The sequence below is a fragment of the Ambystoma mexicanum genome, chromosome 6p (assembly GCF_040938575.1).
Source record: "Ambystoma mexicanum isolate Mex_15411 chromosome 6p, UKY_AmexF1_1, whole genome shotgun sequence".
Lineage (NCBI taxonomy): Eukaryota > Metazoa > Chordata > Amphibia > Caudata > Ambystomatidae > Ambystoma > Ambystoma mexicanum.
This window is the reverse complement of record NC_090935.1, coordinates 71,511,269-71,527,518: the sequence shown is the minus strand read 5'-3', so window position 1 is coordinate 71,527,518 and position 16,250 is coordinate 71,511,269. Positions and strand designations below refer to the sequence as shown.

General features: G+C 44.4%; 1 protein-coding gene across 1 annotated transcript in view; it reads right to left on the bottom strand.

The window, feature by feature from the left end:
• The window catches only part of LOC138510876 (long-chain-fatty-acid--CoA ligase ACSBG2-like), a 366,119-nt gene that overhangs the window by 49,071 nt on the left and 300,798 nt on the right, over nt 1-16,250 (bottom strand). The window contains exon 12 of the mRNA XM_069626532.1: nt 12,517-12,763. Within this exon, the coding sequence (XP_069482633.1) occupies nt 12,517-12,763 (247 nt within the window). The remainder of the gene's footprint in view (nt 1-12,516; nt 12,764-16,250) is intronic.

The following is a 16,250-nucleotide window of genomic DNA, read 5'->3' as shown; positions in this document are numbered from 1 at the left end:
TTCAGGGCATTTAAAAGCATGTGAATTCAGAAAGGGGTACAAAAAGAGCATCTGAATGAGCACATTTAAGATGCGTTAATTCCGATGCCCTTTGTGAATTGGGCTGCTTCTTTATTCAGTGTATGTGAGGAGGTGTGCTGTTACATTGACATTTCAAAATGTTTTGTAGCGTTCACGATGTTAAAGTCTGATGAGGAATAGATTGTGATGATACAGAAGGTGTATGATTATACTGAAGGTATCCTCGCAACATTGAAAAATAAATTGAGAATATATTGAAATGTCTTATCTTGCTTGTGTGGGATGATACTAAATTCAACAGAAGGCTAATGCTAGTTTATACTCAAGCTGCCACCGGCATGGTGTGGGATGGTATGAAGTACCCGGAGGGATAGTGTGTGATGATTTTGAAGTCCCCACAGTAGTGGTGTGTCATCAAATTGAGGTCCGCACAGCAATGGTATGTCATCAAATTGAAGTCCCCGCCCCACAGGAATAATGTGTGATTACACTGAAGTCCCCAGAGGAATGGTGTGTGAACGTTCTCACAGAGATAGCGAGTGTAACAATGATGTCTCTGCAGTGTAAATCGTTGGGGAGTTTTAAGTCCATCACAGGACAGCGGGCCTCATTACGGTTTGGGTGGTAAGTGATAAAATTGTCAGTAACTGAGTTATCCCCAATTTTACTACTATGCCAAATTATGACTTTCAGCTTTCAATGGAGGTTTTATCTCCAGCAAAACCCTGGAGCAAAATCTTCCCACTCAACGCCAAAAAATCAGCAGATTTGGCAGAATTCTGCCACGGTAATTCCACAAAGAAAGCCCCATTACATCCAATGAATGGGGAATTACACCACCACCACTTGTAATCAGGCTGAAATTCTTCCTGATCAAGTGGCGGTAACACTAATTCATTTTCCACTAATTTATCGCAGAATTACTGCCTAACTCGTATTGTGGCTCAGTGTGTAATCACATCTACTACTTCACAGTGAAGCTCTGTGATAGAATTGAAATTCCCCAAGCGAACAGCATATGGCAGTGTTCAACTGGTCGACCCCTCCTATGCTTACATCCTATATTTTACTCTCATAATAGGAGTGACTCTGGAGAAAAGGTGTGACTATTCTCTTGCAGGTATTTGACTATGCTGTCCTGGTTGACTTATAGCTTAATATTTTGAAACAATAAAACTAAGGTATCCAATTATGAAACTGTCATAATGTAACATTTTTAAAGGCTTTTGAGCAATCTTAATTCTTGTGTCTGAACCATTAAAGAGGTTGAAAGAAAGCCGAGGCCGATTGATGAGCATGTTTAAGTGGGAGGCAGTAAATGGAAGGGGGCACATTAACATAGACATGGCACAGACCTATGGAATAGCAGTAGTTACTGGGGAGAGGCATGATAAGTGTACAGAGCATGAAGGCTTGGATAATAACGTCTGGTTCTTCATGTTGTTGCAACAGTAATGAGCTGAGACAACTAGTTATCCTCACTTTCTTGCCAGTATAATAGTGTTGTGCAAAGGAAGGTCGTTGAAGACGCCCTTAAGAGTGCTAAGGACGAATACGACGCTCAAATCCCTTGGCCAATTGACAAACAAGCCCTATGTTCAACGGGGTTCCTCAAACTCTAGAAGGTTTTGGGTTCAGGGTGCTCAACATTCCATGGGCTACACTCAAGGTGAACAGTCCTTGTCTTGGGGCCAATCGCAAGGTCAAGGTTCTGCTCCCAATTTTAAATGAGGAAATAGAAGGGAAAAACCTTACCTGGGAGAGGCTCCACCTCTCCCAAATAATGATGCCCCGCTTCAGGTCCCCTCCCATGCCACTCCAGTAGGAGGCAGAATTTCACACTTCTCCCACGCATGGGAGGGGATAACGTCAGATAAGTGGGTGTTGTCCACCGTAACAGGTGGGAATTGAGCTGTTACAAAAACCACCCTACCACCCGCCGAGACAAAGGAAAATGACAACAGAAGAAAAACAAATACTGTTGGAAGAAGTAAAGGCACTGCTGGAAAAGGACGCATATAGATCGTTCCAGCAAATCAGGTAAACAAGGGTATTTATTCAACGTACTGTGCCAAAGAATGACCTTTCCATGCGCCCAGTACTAGATCTGCGGCCTGTGAACAAATATGTCAAACCCCAAAGGTTTCGCATGACCCCGCTTGAGGGGGAGATTCCACTCCTAAAACGAATGGGGATTACATGGCAACATTGCATATGAAAGATGCATATTTTCATATTTCAATGCTCCCTGCGCACAGAAAATATCTGTGCTTCAAGATAGTGGGAGTTCACTACCAGTTCAAGGTACTCCCCTTCGGCATTGCCTCAGCACCAAGAGTATTCACCAAGGTACTGGTGGTGGTGGAAGCACACCTGCGCAGAAAGTCCATCCCAGTATACCCTTATGTGGATGACTAATTAACAGGGAATCTCCTCAAATTTGCCAACAAAATACTCAAAAGACAATAGACCTTCTTTTCAATCTGGGCTTTTCCATCAACAAAAAGATATCAAGCTAAGTCCCTAGACAAATAAAACAATTTCTATGGGCTATTCTAAAGACAAAAGAGGAACTGAATTTCCCCTAAAACGAGAGAGTACAAAACATGCTGCTGCGAGTACCTCACTACAAAGTCGGTCGCCAAATAACTGTACGCAAAGCAATGTACTTGCTCGGGATGAGGGCCTCATGCATTCACTTGCGCATGTGTCCAATGCAGGAATGGTTAGCAAAACAATGGACTCAGGCAAGCAGTCAGGGGATGATCTAGTTGTTGTTTCGCTAACCTTGGTACAGGCTCTTTGTTGGTGGTCCAGGGACAACCTACTCGAAGGAAAACCCTTTCGCGTTCCACCACCACAAGCGATCCTCACTACAAATGGATCACTCGCCGGATGGGGGGGGCTCACTTCTTCCACCACACATCCCATGGCCAATGGACATGCACTACAGCACAGAAACATATCTACTTCCTGTAACTATTGTCAGTCCTCAAGGCTCTTCAAGCCTTTCAGCAACATCTGGCAGGTCAAACAGTGCAGGTCCTCACAGACAGCACAACTGCCATGTTCTACCTAAACAAGCAAAGAGACAAAGTCTGTCCAAGCTAGCCTCAAGAATACAGAAGTGGGCACTCAAGCAGAATATTTTCCTAACATCTGAGCATGTTCCAGGGGAACTCAATTCTCTGGCAGACATTCTAAGCAGATACCCTCTACCAGAAGAACACGAGTGCCAACTCGACAGAGATATCCTTTCGAGACAGAATATTCTCACAATGGGGTCACCCCCCATTAGACTTGTTTGCCACAAGCCTAAACGCACAATGCCCAGACTTCGCGTCCAGGTTTCCCCAACCAGGGTCCAAGGGGAACGCCCTGTGGATAAACTGGTCAGGGAAATGTGCTTGGGCAACACCCCCCCCCCATCCCCTGACACCGCTCCTGAGCAAAATAGTGCACAAGATGCACCAGGAACAGGTAACTCTAATTGTGGTTGCTCCCATGTTTGCCAGACAACCTTAGATTCCACATCTGCTCAAACTGGCGATGTGCGACCCAATCAAGCTCCCGTGCCCATACAACAAGCTAACACATACAAGGGAGCATCCCTCCACCCGCACCCTAAATCTATGAACTTGGCAGCTTGGCTACTGAAGTCATAGAATTTGGCCACTTGAATCTTCCAGAAAGGTGTATGGATATCCTAAAGGAGGCACAAAAACTCAACACCAGACACTGCTATTTCAATAAGTGGAAAAGATTTGTGATATGGTGCATGTCACAAACACTAAACCCAACATTGTTCCCCAGCTAACATTCTACATTATGGCCTAGTATTTAATTCCATCAAAGTGCATCTGGCAGCTCTGTCAGCTTACACCACTTCACAGAACAAGGTGTCCTGGTGGAAAGTTCCAGTCATTAAGGCATTCATTGAAGGGATAAAGAGGCTGTAACCTCAATTTCCAACCCTCCTCAGGGTTGGGATCTCAGTGCTATGCTCTCCAGGCTCATGGGTCCACCCTTTGAGCCTATGCGCAATGCCAGCCTAAAACATCTGACTTACAAGATTGCATTCCTGGTAGACATCATCTCTATAAAATGAGTCAGCGAGCTACAGGATTTTTCCGCACAAGACCATTTCTTCATAATACACAAGGACAAGGTTGTCCTCAGAACACATCCATCTAACTGAGCAGAAAGAAGCCTCCGTACACTTGATGTACGGAGGGTGGTCTTGTACTATGTGAACAAAACTAAACCTCTAAGGAAAACAGACCAACTCTTTGTTTCCATAGCACCTGGAAGGAAAGGTGATCACATGTCAAAGAACGCCATCTCCAGATGGATTGTCAAGTGCATACAGCTCTGCTATTCCCTATCCAGGAAAGTCTTACCTTTCACACCAAGGGCTCAATCTACCAGAGGTATAGTAGCTACCCTAGCTTTCATTGCAAACATCCCTCTAGACGCCATTTGCAAAGCTGCTACATTGAGTTCCATCCATACGTTCCCACAGCATTATTGCATTAACACACACTCTAAAGCAGATTTACAGGTGGGATAAGGTGTCCGAAAACATCTCTTTGCTGCTGTACCTTCTCACTTCCCACCTCTTTCTCCAGATACTGCTCGGTAATCTATGCAGAACATGTGATCTAAGCAGATCCACAAGCTCCAGAAGGGATACATTAATCACTGTAATTGTATTTCTGTGCTTTTATCTGCTTAGATGAACGTGCCCACCCTTCCTCCCCTTCTGGAGTAGAAGACACACAGATGTTTTCTGGGCTATCACTGTTTCTGCTTCATTACATCTGTACTCACGCTACACTTCATGCAACCTCATGTCAGAAATAAACAATCTGAGGGACATCGACGCGTGAAGGACCATGTGTACAGTAAAGGTCACACTAGGGATAGTATTATTAACACAGCCTGTCAACGTCCATTTTTGAGTTTTGAAAACAAATCTTGTGATACTCTGCAACTTCCACTAGATGTTGGACTTTGCAGAGCATGTGAATCTAAGCAGATACAAGCACCAGAAATACGATTACGGTGAGTAATGTATCCCATATTCCCATATATATAAAATGGAAGTTTGTGGATATGTATGTGTGTCTGTTCGAAATGTTCAGCATACTTCCCAACATGCTACCAACCTGAAATTTGGCATGTGGGTAGGGTTCCATGGTGTAGACAATGTAACACATATAAAATAGACCTTTTTCAGATTTTTTTAAGCAATGTGCAATGCTTTCCCCCCATCATATAGCTCTCTGCACCATAGTTCCGCTGTAGTTCTACGTTCATTGTTGCTAAAGTTCAGCAGTTCATGAAAACTTCAGCAGTTCATTGTTCCAAACTTTCCACACTATCAGCATTCTAGCTGACATTAGCGGCACTCACTTTTGAAGTCATGCGGTTGACACAAAACAGTGCTTTTGTAGTAATGCGGGTGACAGGAAATGGTGCATGACTCTTCTATAGTGTCCCCAATGACATTGTCAGTCACATCATGGCAAATCTATCATGATAATTACAGGAACTTCATTTCGCATGGAAGCTGATGAATGTATGCCATCTCAACAGTACAAAGCGTACATGTTTCAGTCATACACGTACAGGTACAGCACTTCAATCTTACACACTTCAGCCCTAAACGGGGACAGCACTTATGTTGAGGTCGCTGCTGCCTCGGCTGTAGATCAGGACACCAATAATGTTGCTGTGCAATCTCAATGCTCCAACTCAAAGTAGCTGGAATCGATTTATGTGACTCATGCTGTTTTAATGGTCAGCTTTATGTGGCTTGGTCCAGAGTTGGAAACAAAGACAAATTGTTCACACTAGCTCCTACAGGAAACACTAGCAATTTTGTCTTCAAAGAAGCATTGGTTTAGTTTATTAAATAAACTTCAAACTAGGACTTAAGTAGGATTTACTGTGCGAAGCACGGGTACACCTGCTAGTAGTATATAATACAACACACCTGGGCGCATATGTCTACGCAAGACCCATGTATGCATTTCACAACCTCACTTCACAACCTCACAGTAAACCGATGTATCCAAATCTGTACTAATCACACTTAAGAATCTGCAGCTCACCTTTTACTCTGCTGCCACCAACCCCCACCTTCTTCTATTGCAGAGCATAATGCCAAGAAGCCACGAAAATAGCATAAACCAGGTTATACAATTTTCAATTATATATATATTTATGCTGGTGCATATCATCACTGACTTTAACATCACAATTGTCACACATCTCTGTGTGGAAGGTAGCATCATCATTATGACACTATCTCTGAGACTTTAACACCACCCCTATCAAACACAATCTGTGTAGGGCCTTCAGCCTTATTTTTATGGCAGAGTATCTCTGTGGGGACCTTTACATCATTATAATCACAAACCATCTCTATGGGGACATACTCATCCATCATGCACCATCTCTGTGGGGACATTAACATCATATTCAAACACCATCTCTGTGGGGTCTTCAGCTTCATTTTTATCACACAGCATCTCTGTAGGGACTTTTACATCATTATAATCACACACCATCTCTATGGAGACATAATCATCGTTATCACACACCAGCTCTGTGGGGACATACTCATCCATCATGCACCATCTCTGTGGGGACATTAACATCATTATATTCAAACACCATCTCTGTGGGGTCTTCAGCTTCATTTTTATCACACAGCATCTCTGTGGGGACTTTTACATCATTATAACCACACACCATCTCTATGGGGACATAATCATTGTTATCACACACCAGCTCTGTGGGGACTTTAACATTGTTATCTTCAAACACCATCTCTGTGGGGTATTCAGCCTCATTTTAATCATACACCATCTCTGTCTGGACTTTAACATCATTATAATAACACACCATATCCATGGGGACTTTAACATCAAAATAATCACACACGTCTGTGGGGACTTTAAGATCAGTATATTCAAACACCATCTCTGTGGGGACTTCAACCTATTTTTTATCGCACACTATCTTTGTGGGGACTTAATCATTACCATTATTACACACCATCTCTGTGGGGTCTTCACCCTCCTTTATGACACACACTATCTCTCTGGGGACTTAATCATCACCGTTATCACACATCTCTGTAACAAACTTAAAATCATTATACCCACATGCCATCTCCATGGGGACATAATCATCACTATTATCATATGCCATCTCTATAAAGGACATTAATGTTTTTATCATCGTACACCATCTTTGTGGGGACTTAAAAATCTGAATATACATACACCATCTGTGTGGAGCCATTCTAATCATCAAAATCAAACACCATCTCTGTGAGATTTTTAACATCATTATATTCAAACACCATCTCTGTGGGGGTCTTCAGCCTCATTTTTATCACACAGCATCATTGTGGGGACTTTTCCATCATTATAATCACACACCATCTCTATGGGGACATAATCATCATCGTTATCACACACCATCTCTGTGGGGACTTTAACATCATTATCTTCAAACACCATCTCTGTGGGGTCTTCATCCTCATTGTAATCATACACCATCTCTGTGGGGACTTTAACATCGTTATAATAACACACCAGAGTGCTCTATATATTTATGTCCCGTTTGTATAGTGTTATTCTTGTATCGTATGTATCTATGCTTCTGCTATATCGTGTACATTATGCATCTGTATATTCTGACCTGTATTTTATATGCCACTATGTAACCTAAGCTGAAAGTCTTCTTGCTTCTTCTGTGCCCTGATACCTTCGGGTCTGGCACACATTATAAATAAATTTAAAAAAAACACACCATCTCTATGGGGACTTAATCATTACCATTATCACGCACCATCTCCATGGGGACTTTAACTCTAACATCACAATAATCACACATCATCTCTGTGGGGACTTCAACCTATTTTTAATCGCACACCATCTTTGTGGGGATTTAATCATTACCATTATCACACACCATCTCTGTGGGGTCTTCACCCTCCTTTATGACACACACTATCTCTCTGGGGACTTAATCATCACCGTTATCACACATCTCTGTAACAAACTTAAAATCATTATAGCAACATGCCATTTCCATGGGGACATAATCATCACTGTTATCATATACCATCTCTGTAAAGGATGTTAATGTTATTATCATCGTACACCGTCTTTGTGGGGACTTAAAAATCTGAATATGCATACACCATCTTTGTGTGGCCATTGAAATCATTATATTCAAACACCATCTCTTTGAGGACTTCAACATCATTATCACACACAACCAATAAAATGAAATGTCTTTAATAGAGAAGCTTCGACATTTTGGGGGTTTTATTGCACATGGTTCTACTAGAGGAAACTGGTGTTGGGGTCTTAGTGGGTTAGATGGGGAGTCGTCTGAAAAGCCTGCAGTGTTGACAAGTGGAGGCCGTACCTACCTCAGTGCCCAATGCTGGTATGGTTCAGTATGGTTTGTGAAAGTGGCACTTGGATTTCTCATTTATATGGAGATGAGGGCCCAAGGTCTATTAAATGAGTGTGCTAGTATGCCGAATTAGCCACTGGATTAGGGGATGAGTAAAATGGATAGAGGTTAGAACTTTGGCATGCCTCTATCTGGTTCATGTGGTATTAATATGCATAAGGCTGTCATGTGTGAGATGGATATATTTGTGTAGTGTAAAGCAGTAGGCAAAGGATAGGTAAGTCATTTAGGTGGGCAATAGGAGATGAGAAATGAGGACAAACGGGGAGTTTAACACTGGACAGAAATGATTGAGTTCCCATCTTTTGTTGACCTCTGCATGGCCTCTGTGTGTCTTTAATAACATTCTTTCTTATCACACACCATCTTTGTGGGGACATTAACATCATTGTAATCACACACCATCTCTGTGGGGACTTTGGTGTTATCATAATCACACACCATCTCTGTGGGGACCATACCATTGTCATAATTGAACACCATCTCTGTGGGGACCTTATCATGATTATCACTTAGAATTGCTTTGGAGAATTTAAATTGACCATAATCAAACATGATCTCTATTGGAAAGGTAACTTCACTAATATTAAACATGATCCAAAAGTAGATAACAACACCTCATCATTCCTAAAGAGGAGATGTGTAAATAGGGAAGATGGTGCCTGTGGAAGAATGAAACTTGAATTTGAAATCCTGCTTCCTTTTTTATCACAAAGTGTAATCCTGGGTCAATCATGGTATCTCCTGTGCCACAGTTCTCTTTCCTGGAAGTTTTTTTAGTGTTTATAATAGTGTTTACTGCCAGAACAAACTGCCTTTAAGTTTCACATGCAAATTAAACATCTTGCAAATTCAAAAACATCCTAATCCATCTGTTGTGGTGCCTAGATATCAGGAATGTACTTGTATATAAAATATATTGTATACTAAGTACTATAAAGTAAGCATTTTTTCATTTGCTCATTATACATTCCATCCCAAATAAGAATAATGTGGTAAGTCCCCATAAGGATGGTAACACACGTTCAAGTCCCCGCAAAGATGGTACCAAACACGCGACTAAAAATAAGTATTTTTGCAAATTTGAAGTTGGATCCTGTATTATGAATTTTTTCTGAATATATTTCTGCTATTAACACATTTCCAGAACATTGGGAAAGGTTAGTCCCCACAAGGCTGGTTTCCACACATAGTCCCCACAAGGTAGGTAAAACGTGTATGTGTGTGTGTGTGTGTGTGTGTGTGTGTGTGTGTCTATTGTGCATTTTCTGCACACCAGAACGGAAGGGTATTTCTTGTGTAAATGGAATTAAGTACTCAAAAAGCGAGTTAACCAGGTGAGGAAGATTTGCAGACACCCCTTCATTCATCTTATGCGCCCATTAGCACAGGGCAGGGTATGAAGCCAACCAGAATGCTTGGAACGCGGTCTGTATTCACTTCCAAACTCCCTGAGTGAGAAACACAAAGCTCACCAGAAAATGCTGTCTGCCTAAAGAGAACTTCTCGTGGTAGCGGGCGCATTACAGGGAGCATCACATCAGTATTTAGAGGACACATGAATCATGAACATGCTCGCCAGGCTCTTATGATTGGTTGAGTCAGTTCAGGAGAGGAAGAGAAAGGAGATAGATGGACATGGTGATGTTTGTCTAAAGTCAGCAGCAGAAATGCTGGTGCAGCTTCTTTCTCAGTGGAGTGGCTCCTCAATAACTACTATGAATCTCCTGTGCAATCTCAGGGTTCCTGAGGCATTCATGGCACCTTGGGTGGAAACCCCAAGTCACAGCTCCTTGGAACCCAAAGTGTATGCTTCAGAATTAGGCATTTTCAACATAAGCCTGTGTAGGTGATGGATGTGGTCTTTATATGCGTAAATGGTCCTAAAGTAAACTAAAGGCTTTTTGTATTAAACATAATGGGCCTCGTTACGAGGTGGGCGGTAAGGGATTACCGGTACCGGTAAGGGCACCGGTACCGGTAATCCCTTACCGGTAATCCCTTACCGCCCTATTACGAGTTCCTTTTGCGGGTCCTTCCTTAACGCCTGGCTTTACCAGGCGTTAAGGACGGGACCGGCAAAGGGACTTTGGTGCTAATAACGGTACCGCAATTTGCGGTACCGTTATTAGCGCCTACCCCATTCCCATTGAGCCCTATAGGGGCTCAAATGGGAATGGGGAAGGGCCCTGGTGAATGGGGAATTACCGCCCCTGCCAGCTTTGGAATGTGGCGGTAATAGCTCCATTCACCATGGCGGTATCGGTAAGGATTTGGAGGCAGCCATGGCGCTAATAGCACCATGGTTACCTCCAAACTCCTAATGAGGCACAATATGTTACTTTGGACTGCGCATATGTCTGTAGTGCAAACCCTTACCTGGGTGTTGGGCAGATAATGCATGAGTCAGGAGGCAGCCGCATCTTATAGAAAAGGCCTCATATACACATGTAAGTAATGCTGTGCTAATCTGTGCAGCGACACAGCACACCTGCAAGAATTCCTATTAAGATCCTTTTGAAAGACTGGTGCAAACGCATACAGAAATGTTAATGAGAGGTGTCCCTTTCAAAGCATTTGGGAAGGGGTTGATATCAATCCAATAGAGCAACTGCAATGCACCAAAGAAAGTCTCCATCACTCACTGCCTGCTTCGAGCAAAGGACAGGGCCAGCCTAATGCATGCCTGCTACGCTGCCTCCAAGAACTGTGTAACACTTATGCAGTGCCAGAGACTCTGAAATCAGACATTCATTGTTCATAAAATATACAGGTTTAATATTATACGGCATAGCAGCATAGATGGGAAAAGTGTGACTCTGGGAAGGCAGATGAACATTAAGTGTCATCTTCTTCACCAGGGAATTCGTCTTTTCTTTCTATTGAATAAGGGGGGAACATTCTGCATGAAAGTGTAAATGCAGGTGCTCGCCTCAGTAAAATGTGTCTCTGGATGTCTCAGACAGTATGTGTGGCCTCTTATTCCTGAGAGTGTCCCCTCTGATTCCTAAAGGGCCAGGATGTCTTTGTTGAGTGCAGAGTTGAAAGCATGTGATAAGAATGGAAAGGCATCAGACTGTGGGTATGGAACTGTAAAATCAGGGAACAGATGAAAATTCACAAAAGCAATTGTAAATAAAGCAGTGAGTGCAGTTTTATTTATAGAACTCACACAGCCTTTATCGGGAGGACAAATGTGTTTAGAGGTTTGAAGGCCCTAGAAGTGAAAAGATCTTTATTTCGAGGACTCCATTAAAGAAAAGTCACATCAATGTAGTGCACCCATGGGAGTTTACATCTCCTCTGCTAGGTAAGCTTCTATAAAAACTGCACCATTTATTTTCTGAAACAAGACAGAGACCTCACCAGAAATAGGTGAGCCCTGGTATATTATGGTGGACGCCATTTCTATTCTAATAGCTCATTATGACCCGGGGAAAGTTCTGACTCTGACGTCAGTGATTGGACAGCAGCTGAACTGTGTTGCATGCATATGACTACATCAACCTGTGGTTGAATGTTTAAATGTCCTGGGAGGAAAGCTGCTTCTTTAAAATCCATAGGTTACGCATACATTGACTCTACACCGTGGCCATAGAATTTACAATCACTAAACACTAGCGTAGCTGCCTCATGTGGGCATGCACTATGAAGTATACGGGAGTCAAGGTAAGTAATAAACTTTTCTTTATTTACTTATTATTAGCCGGCGCCCCGCACTGCGTCCTTCTCATCCACCCCGTCTCTCACCAACCGTCCTCTATAGAACGTTCCCTCTCACACCCAACATTCTATTTACCTTTGAGCTCGCACGCAAGCGAGGAACAAGAGTGTATTACATTAAATATTAGAATATACTTGGAATACTACACACTACTCAGGACATCACTGAGAGTGAACAGTCACCTTCCGTTACAGACCTAAAGTGAAGTGAGAGAGAGTCATTTATTTGATAAATCTCTCAGAAGGACCTGCAGTGCTTTAGATAATTACCAAGCTCCCCTCCGCCGATCCAGAAATCTTTCGAAAGGATGGTCCACTTTTGTATCTTCTGGGCATTGGATGTGGCCTTCTGATTCACTCGATCTATACCCTTCTGGATGGCATCATAGATGGCTGGATCCCTGGAGTTCACCACCTCTGACACCCGTGTGGCATTGCTTCCCACCTGCTGGAAGAACTCAATCACATCTGGGGTCAGGTCATCCTTGGGTTCAAGTGAGTTTACATCTACGATGCACTTAAAGAGAGAAGAGCGATGCTGTTATAAGGAGTGGTATCAGACACATCTGAAAAAGGGCATTAGCAGAAGAGTGGTACAAAGACAACATTCAATATGGTATGGACCAGAACATTTTTATAATCATAGTTTTAAACCTGTCACATTCACGAGGTACTGGATAAGTGCAGAGTGGTACAAACTTGATATGATATGGTATTTATAGCGCGCCTATAAACAATGGTTTCAAGGTGCGATGAGACAAGGGAGGGGAAACAGAGGGAGGACAAAAACAACAATCTTACTAGGCCGAAGTGACATTGAGATCACTCAAGTGCAGGGGAGAGGGGACAGGAGAAGTGCCAGGGGGGGTGGGCAAGTGCCAGACATGGGATCACAAACAAGTAGTGCAGCCAACAAGTGGCAAGTGCGAGTGTTAAAAGTGAAGACAATAGGTGTCAATAAGTGCAGGTAAGGGGACTATAGGGTTGCAGATACAGAACACAAGTGCAGGGAATGCCAGGAGGCAGTGCAGGAGTGCAACTGGGCGGGCAGCGACCTGTGCCCGAATTCAGAGGGTAGCCAGGTGACCAGTGCAGTATCATACAAGAGATCAGTAGGGGAGAGGAAGAGAGAAGGCAGGAGCAAAGAGGAAGGTCTTGAGGTGCTTCCGGAACCGGAGATGGTTCTGCTCGAATTTCATAGAGGCAGGGAGGTTGTCCCAGAGGGAGGCACAGCAGAAGAAAGAGATCTGCCCGTAACTTGTTGCTTGGAGAAGTGACTGACCCTCAAGGAGTTGGATGTGGAGCAGCAAAGAGCTTGAGTTGGAAGATATTTCTGAAGAGAGAGTTGGAGGTATTGCGGTCTCAGGCCCCAGAAAGCCTTGTGGACAATGCAGAGGGTCTTGAACTTGATCCTTGTTGACAATGGGAGGCAATGGAGAGATTTCAGGGCTGGATAGATAGATATGATCCCTGGACTTGAGGCCAAGGACAAGTTTTGCAGTCCTGTTCTGGATGAGTTGTAGAGGACGGAGGTTAGAGGCAGGCAGATTTAGAAAGAGGTTGTTGCATAGTCCAGCTTAGAGAGACCCAGAGCTCTGGAGACAGTGAGCTCATGGGGATGGTGAGGAAAGGAGGAACACCTCTGAGGAGGTGCAGCTGGTAGTTTGACTTCTTAGAGATGTCAGAGATGTGAGGAGAGAAGGAGAGTGTGGATTCGAAGATGACCCAAGGTTCTTAGCCTCACAGGTGGGAGCAGGACGAGGGCCCAGTGTGGGTGGCCAGAGAGTGACAGGGCAGGAAGGTGCAGGTGTGCCGATGATGAGGATCTCTGTCTTACTGGCATTAAGGCAGAGATCATTAGTGGCACACCACTCTTGGATTGCAGACAGACAATCCGGGATGAGAGAAGAAGGGGAGGCGGCTGAGCAGGCTCTGAAAGTGAGCTGAGTGTCTTCCGCATAGCATTGAAAGTTGGAGCAGAGAGCTGCAATGCAGTGGGCAGGAGGTGCCAGGTATTGGTTGAACAGCCAGGGAAAAAGTTTAGACCCCTGGGGAACACCACAGGTAGAAAGAGAGATAGAGGAGAGGAAGGACACAACTTGTTCCTTGGAGGGTCGGTCAGAGAGGAAAGAGGTCAGCCAGGTTATCACGGAGCCAGGATGACATAGTTGACCATGTCGAAAGCAGAGGAGAGATTGAGTAATATGAGGACAGAGGGGTGATTGGGATTGAGGTTAGAGAGCAGGTCTTCACAGATGTTCAGGAGAGCAGTTTCCATGCTTCTGCCTGCTCTGAATCTGGATTTATGGTCGTGGAGACAACCAACAGATTCAGTGTGAAGATTATTTCCAAGACTTTGCCCAGGAAAGGAGTAATGGAGATCAGACGATGGTTAGCCGGACAGGAGGGGACGGCTGTGGGTTTCTTAAGAAGAGGGTGCACAAGAGAGTGCTTCAGGTGGGAAGGGAAGGTTCCAGTGGTGAAAGAGTGATTACAAAAGTCAGCCAAGGCTGGAGCGAGGGTGTCAATATGTTCCTTGATGGTTTTGGATGAACAGGGAAGAAACTGTTTTGACAAGACATTCACAGATCAGACTTTTCTAGAAACCTTGTCCGGTGTGAACCGAGGAAAGGCAGAGAAGGGAGGAGGAGAGGTGGCCGCAGGGAGGCCAGAGGCAGAAGAGAAAGAAGAGGGAGAAAGAGGAAAGGACGAGAAGGTTGGCAGGTTGTCCTGAGTTTTAGAGATGAAATGTGAGACCAAGGCCGTGCAGAGGGCCTGGGAGGGGACAGGAGAGGTAGCGACTGTAGCAGAATTGGCCATCTCATTGCAGATTTTAAAGAGTTTGGCTGAGTTGTTAGATGTTGCAGAGACGCAGGCTTGGATGTGAGCTCTCTTCCTAGTGAGGACAGAGAGTCGGTATTGCCTTTGGAGCAGGTAGCAGGCCAAATTGTCAGAGGATGTACAAGATGCCAGTCATTTCCTCTCAGCCATCCAACAATTGCGTTTAAGGGTGACGAGATCTGAGTCATACCAAGAGTTGCACTTGGCAATGGGCGTCAAGCAGATCCTCATGACAAGGCCAAGTACATCAAGAGTGTCAGAGAAAGAAGAGTGGAGGTTGGAAAGGGCTGTGTCAGGATGTGATTCAGCCAGAGGGTGCAGGAGGGGGAGAGAAAGTGGCGGCAAAAGCCTCAACTGACACATGCTACATGGGTCGGATGACCGAGAAGGTAAGTGGCAGTGTGGGGGTAGGCTCGGCCTGAGGGGTAGAGAGAGAGAGAGAGGTGAGAGGAGACGAGAAAGTGGACACTCCAGGAAAGATGAGTGGTGAGAAGGTTAGAGAGGGGAAGATCTGAGGAGATCAGAACATCCAGAGTGTGCTCTGCAGAGGTAGTTGGGCCCGAGGGACGAACAGAGAGAGAAAGAGAGTTGCAGAGGTCATGAAAGAGTCCAGAGGAAGCATCCAGGTGGATGTTGAGGTCTCCAAGGAGGAGGAGGAGGAGTTGAGTGGTCACCGCCAGGAGGAAGGAGGAGAGGTCCATCCACTCGGAGAGGAACAAGGTTACCTGCCCAGGTGGGCTGTAGATAGTGGCCACAGTGAGAGAGCGGCCAGGAGAGAGAGAGCCTGCAGACCAGGCATTCAAATGAGGAGTTTGCCTGCATAGGAATGATATAGGCAGGAATCCACTCCAGGAAGATCAAGGCTACACCCACACCAGAACGGTTGGATCTGGGTGTGGGGAGGATCGTGTAGCCGTCAGGGAGGATAGTGTCAAAACTCGTGACAGAGCTGGCTGTGAACCATGTCTCGGTGAGGCCGAGAACATTAAGGTCAAGTTCTTGCAGGAGGCAGCAGATGTCAGAGGAGTGTTTTACAACTGAGCGAGAGTTGAGAGTGGCAATGTGGAGAAGGTTGCCATCCTTCAAAGACTTCCAGGGAGGAGTACATGTCAGAGGTACTTGCTGTGGAGGTGTAGAAGGAGCCTAAGGGATGGCAGAAGAGG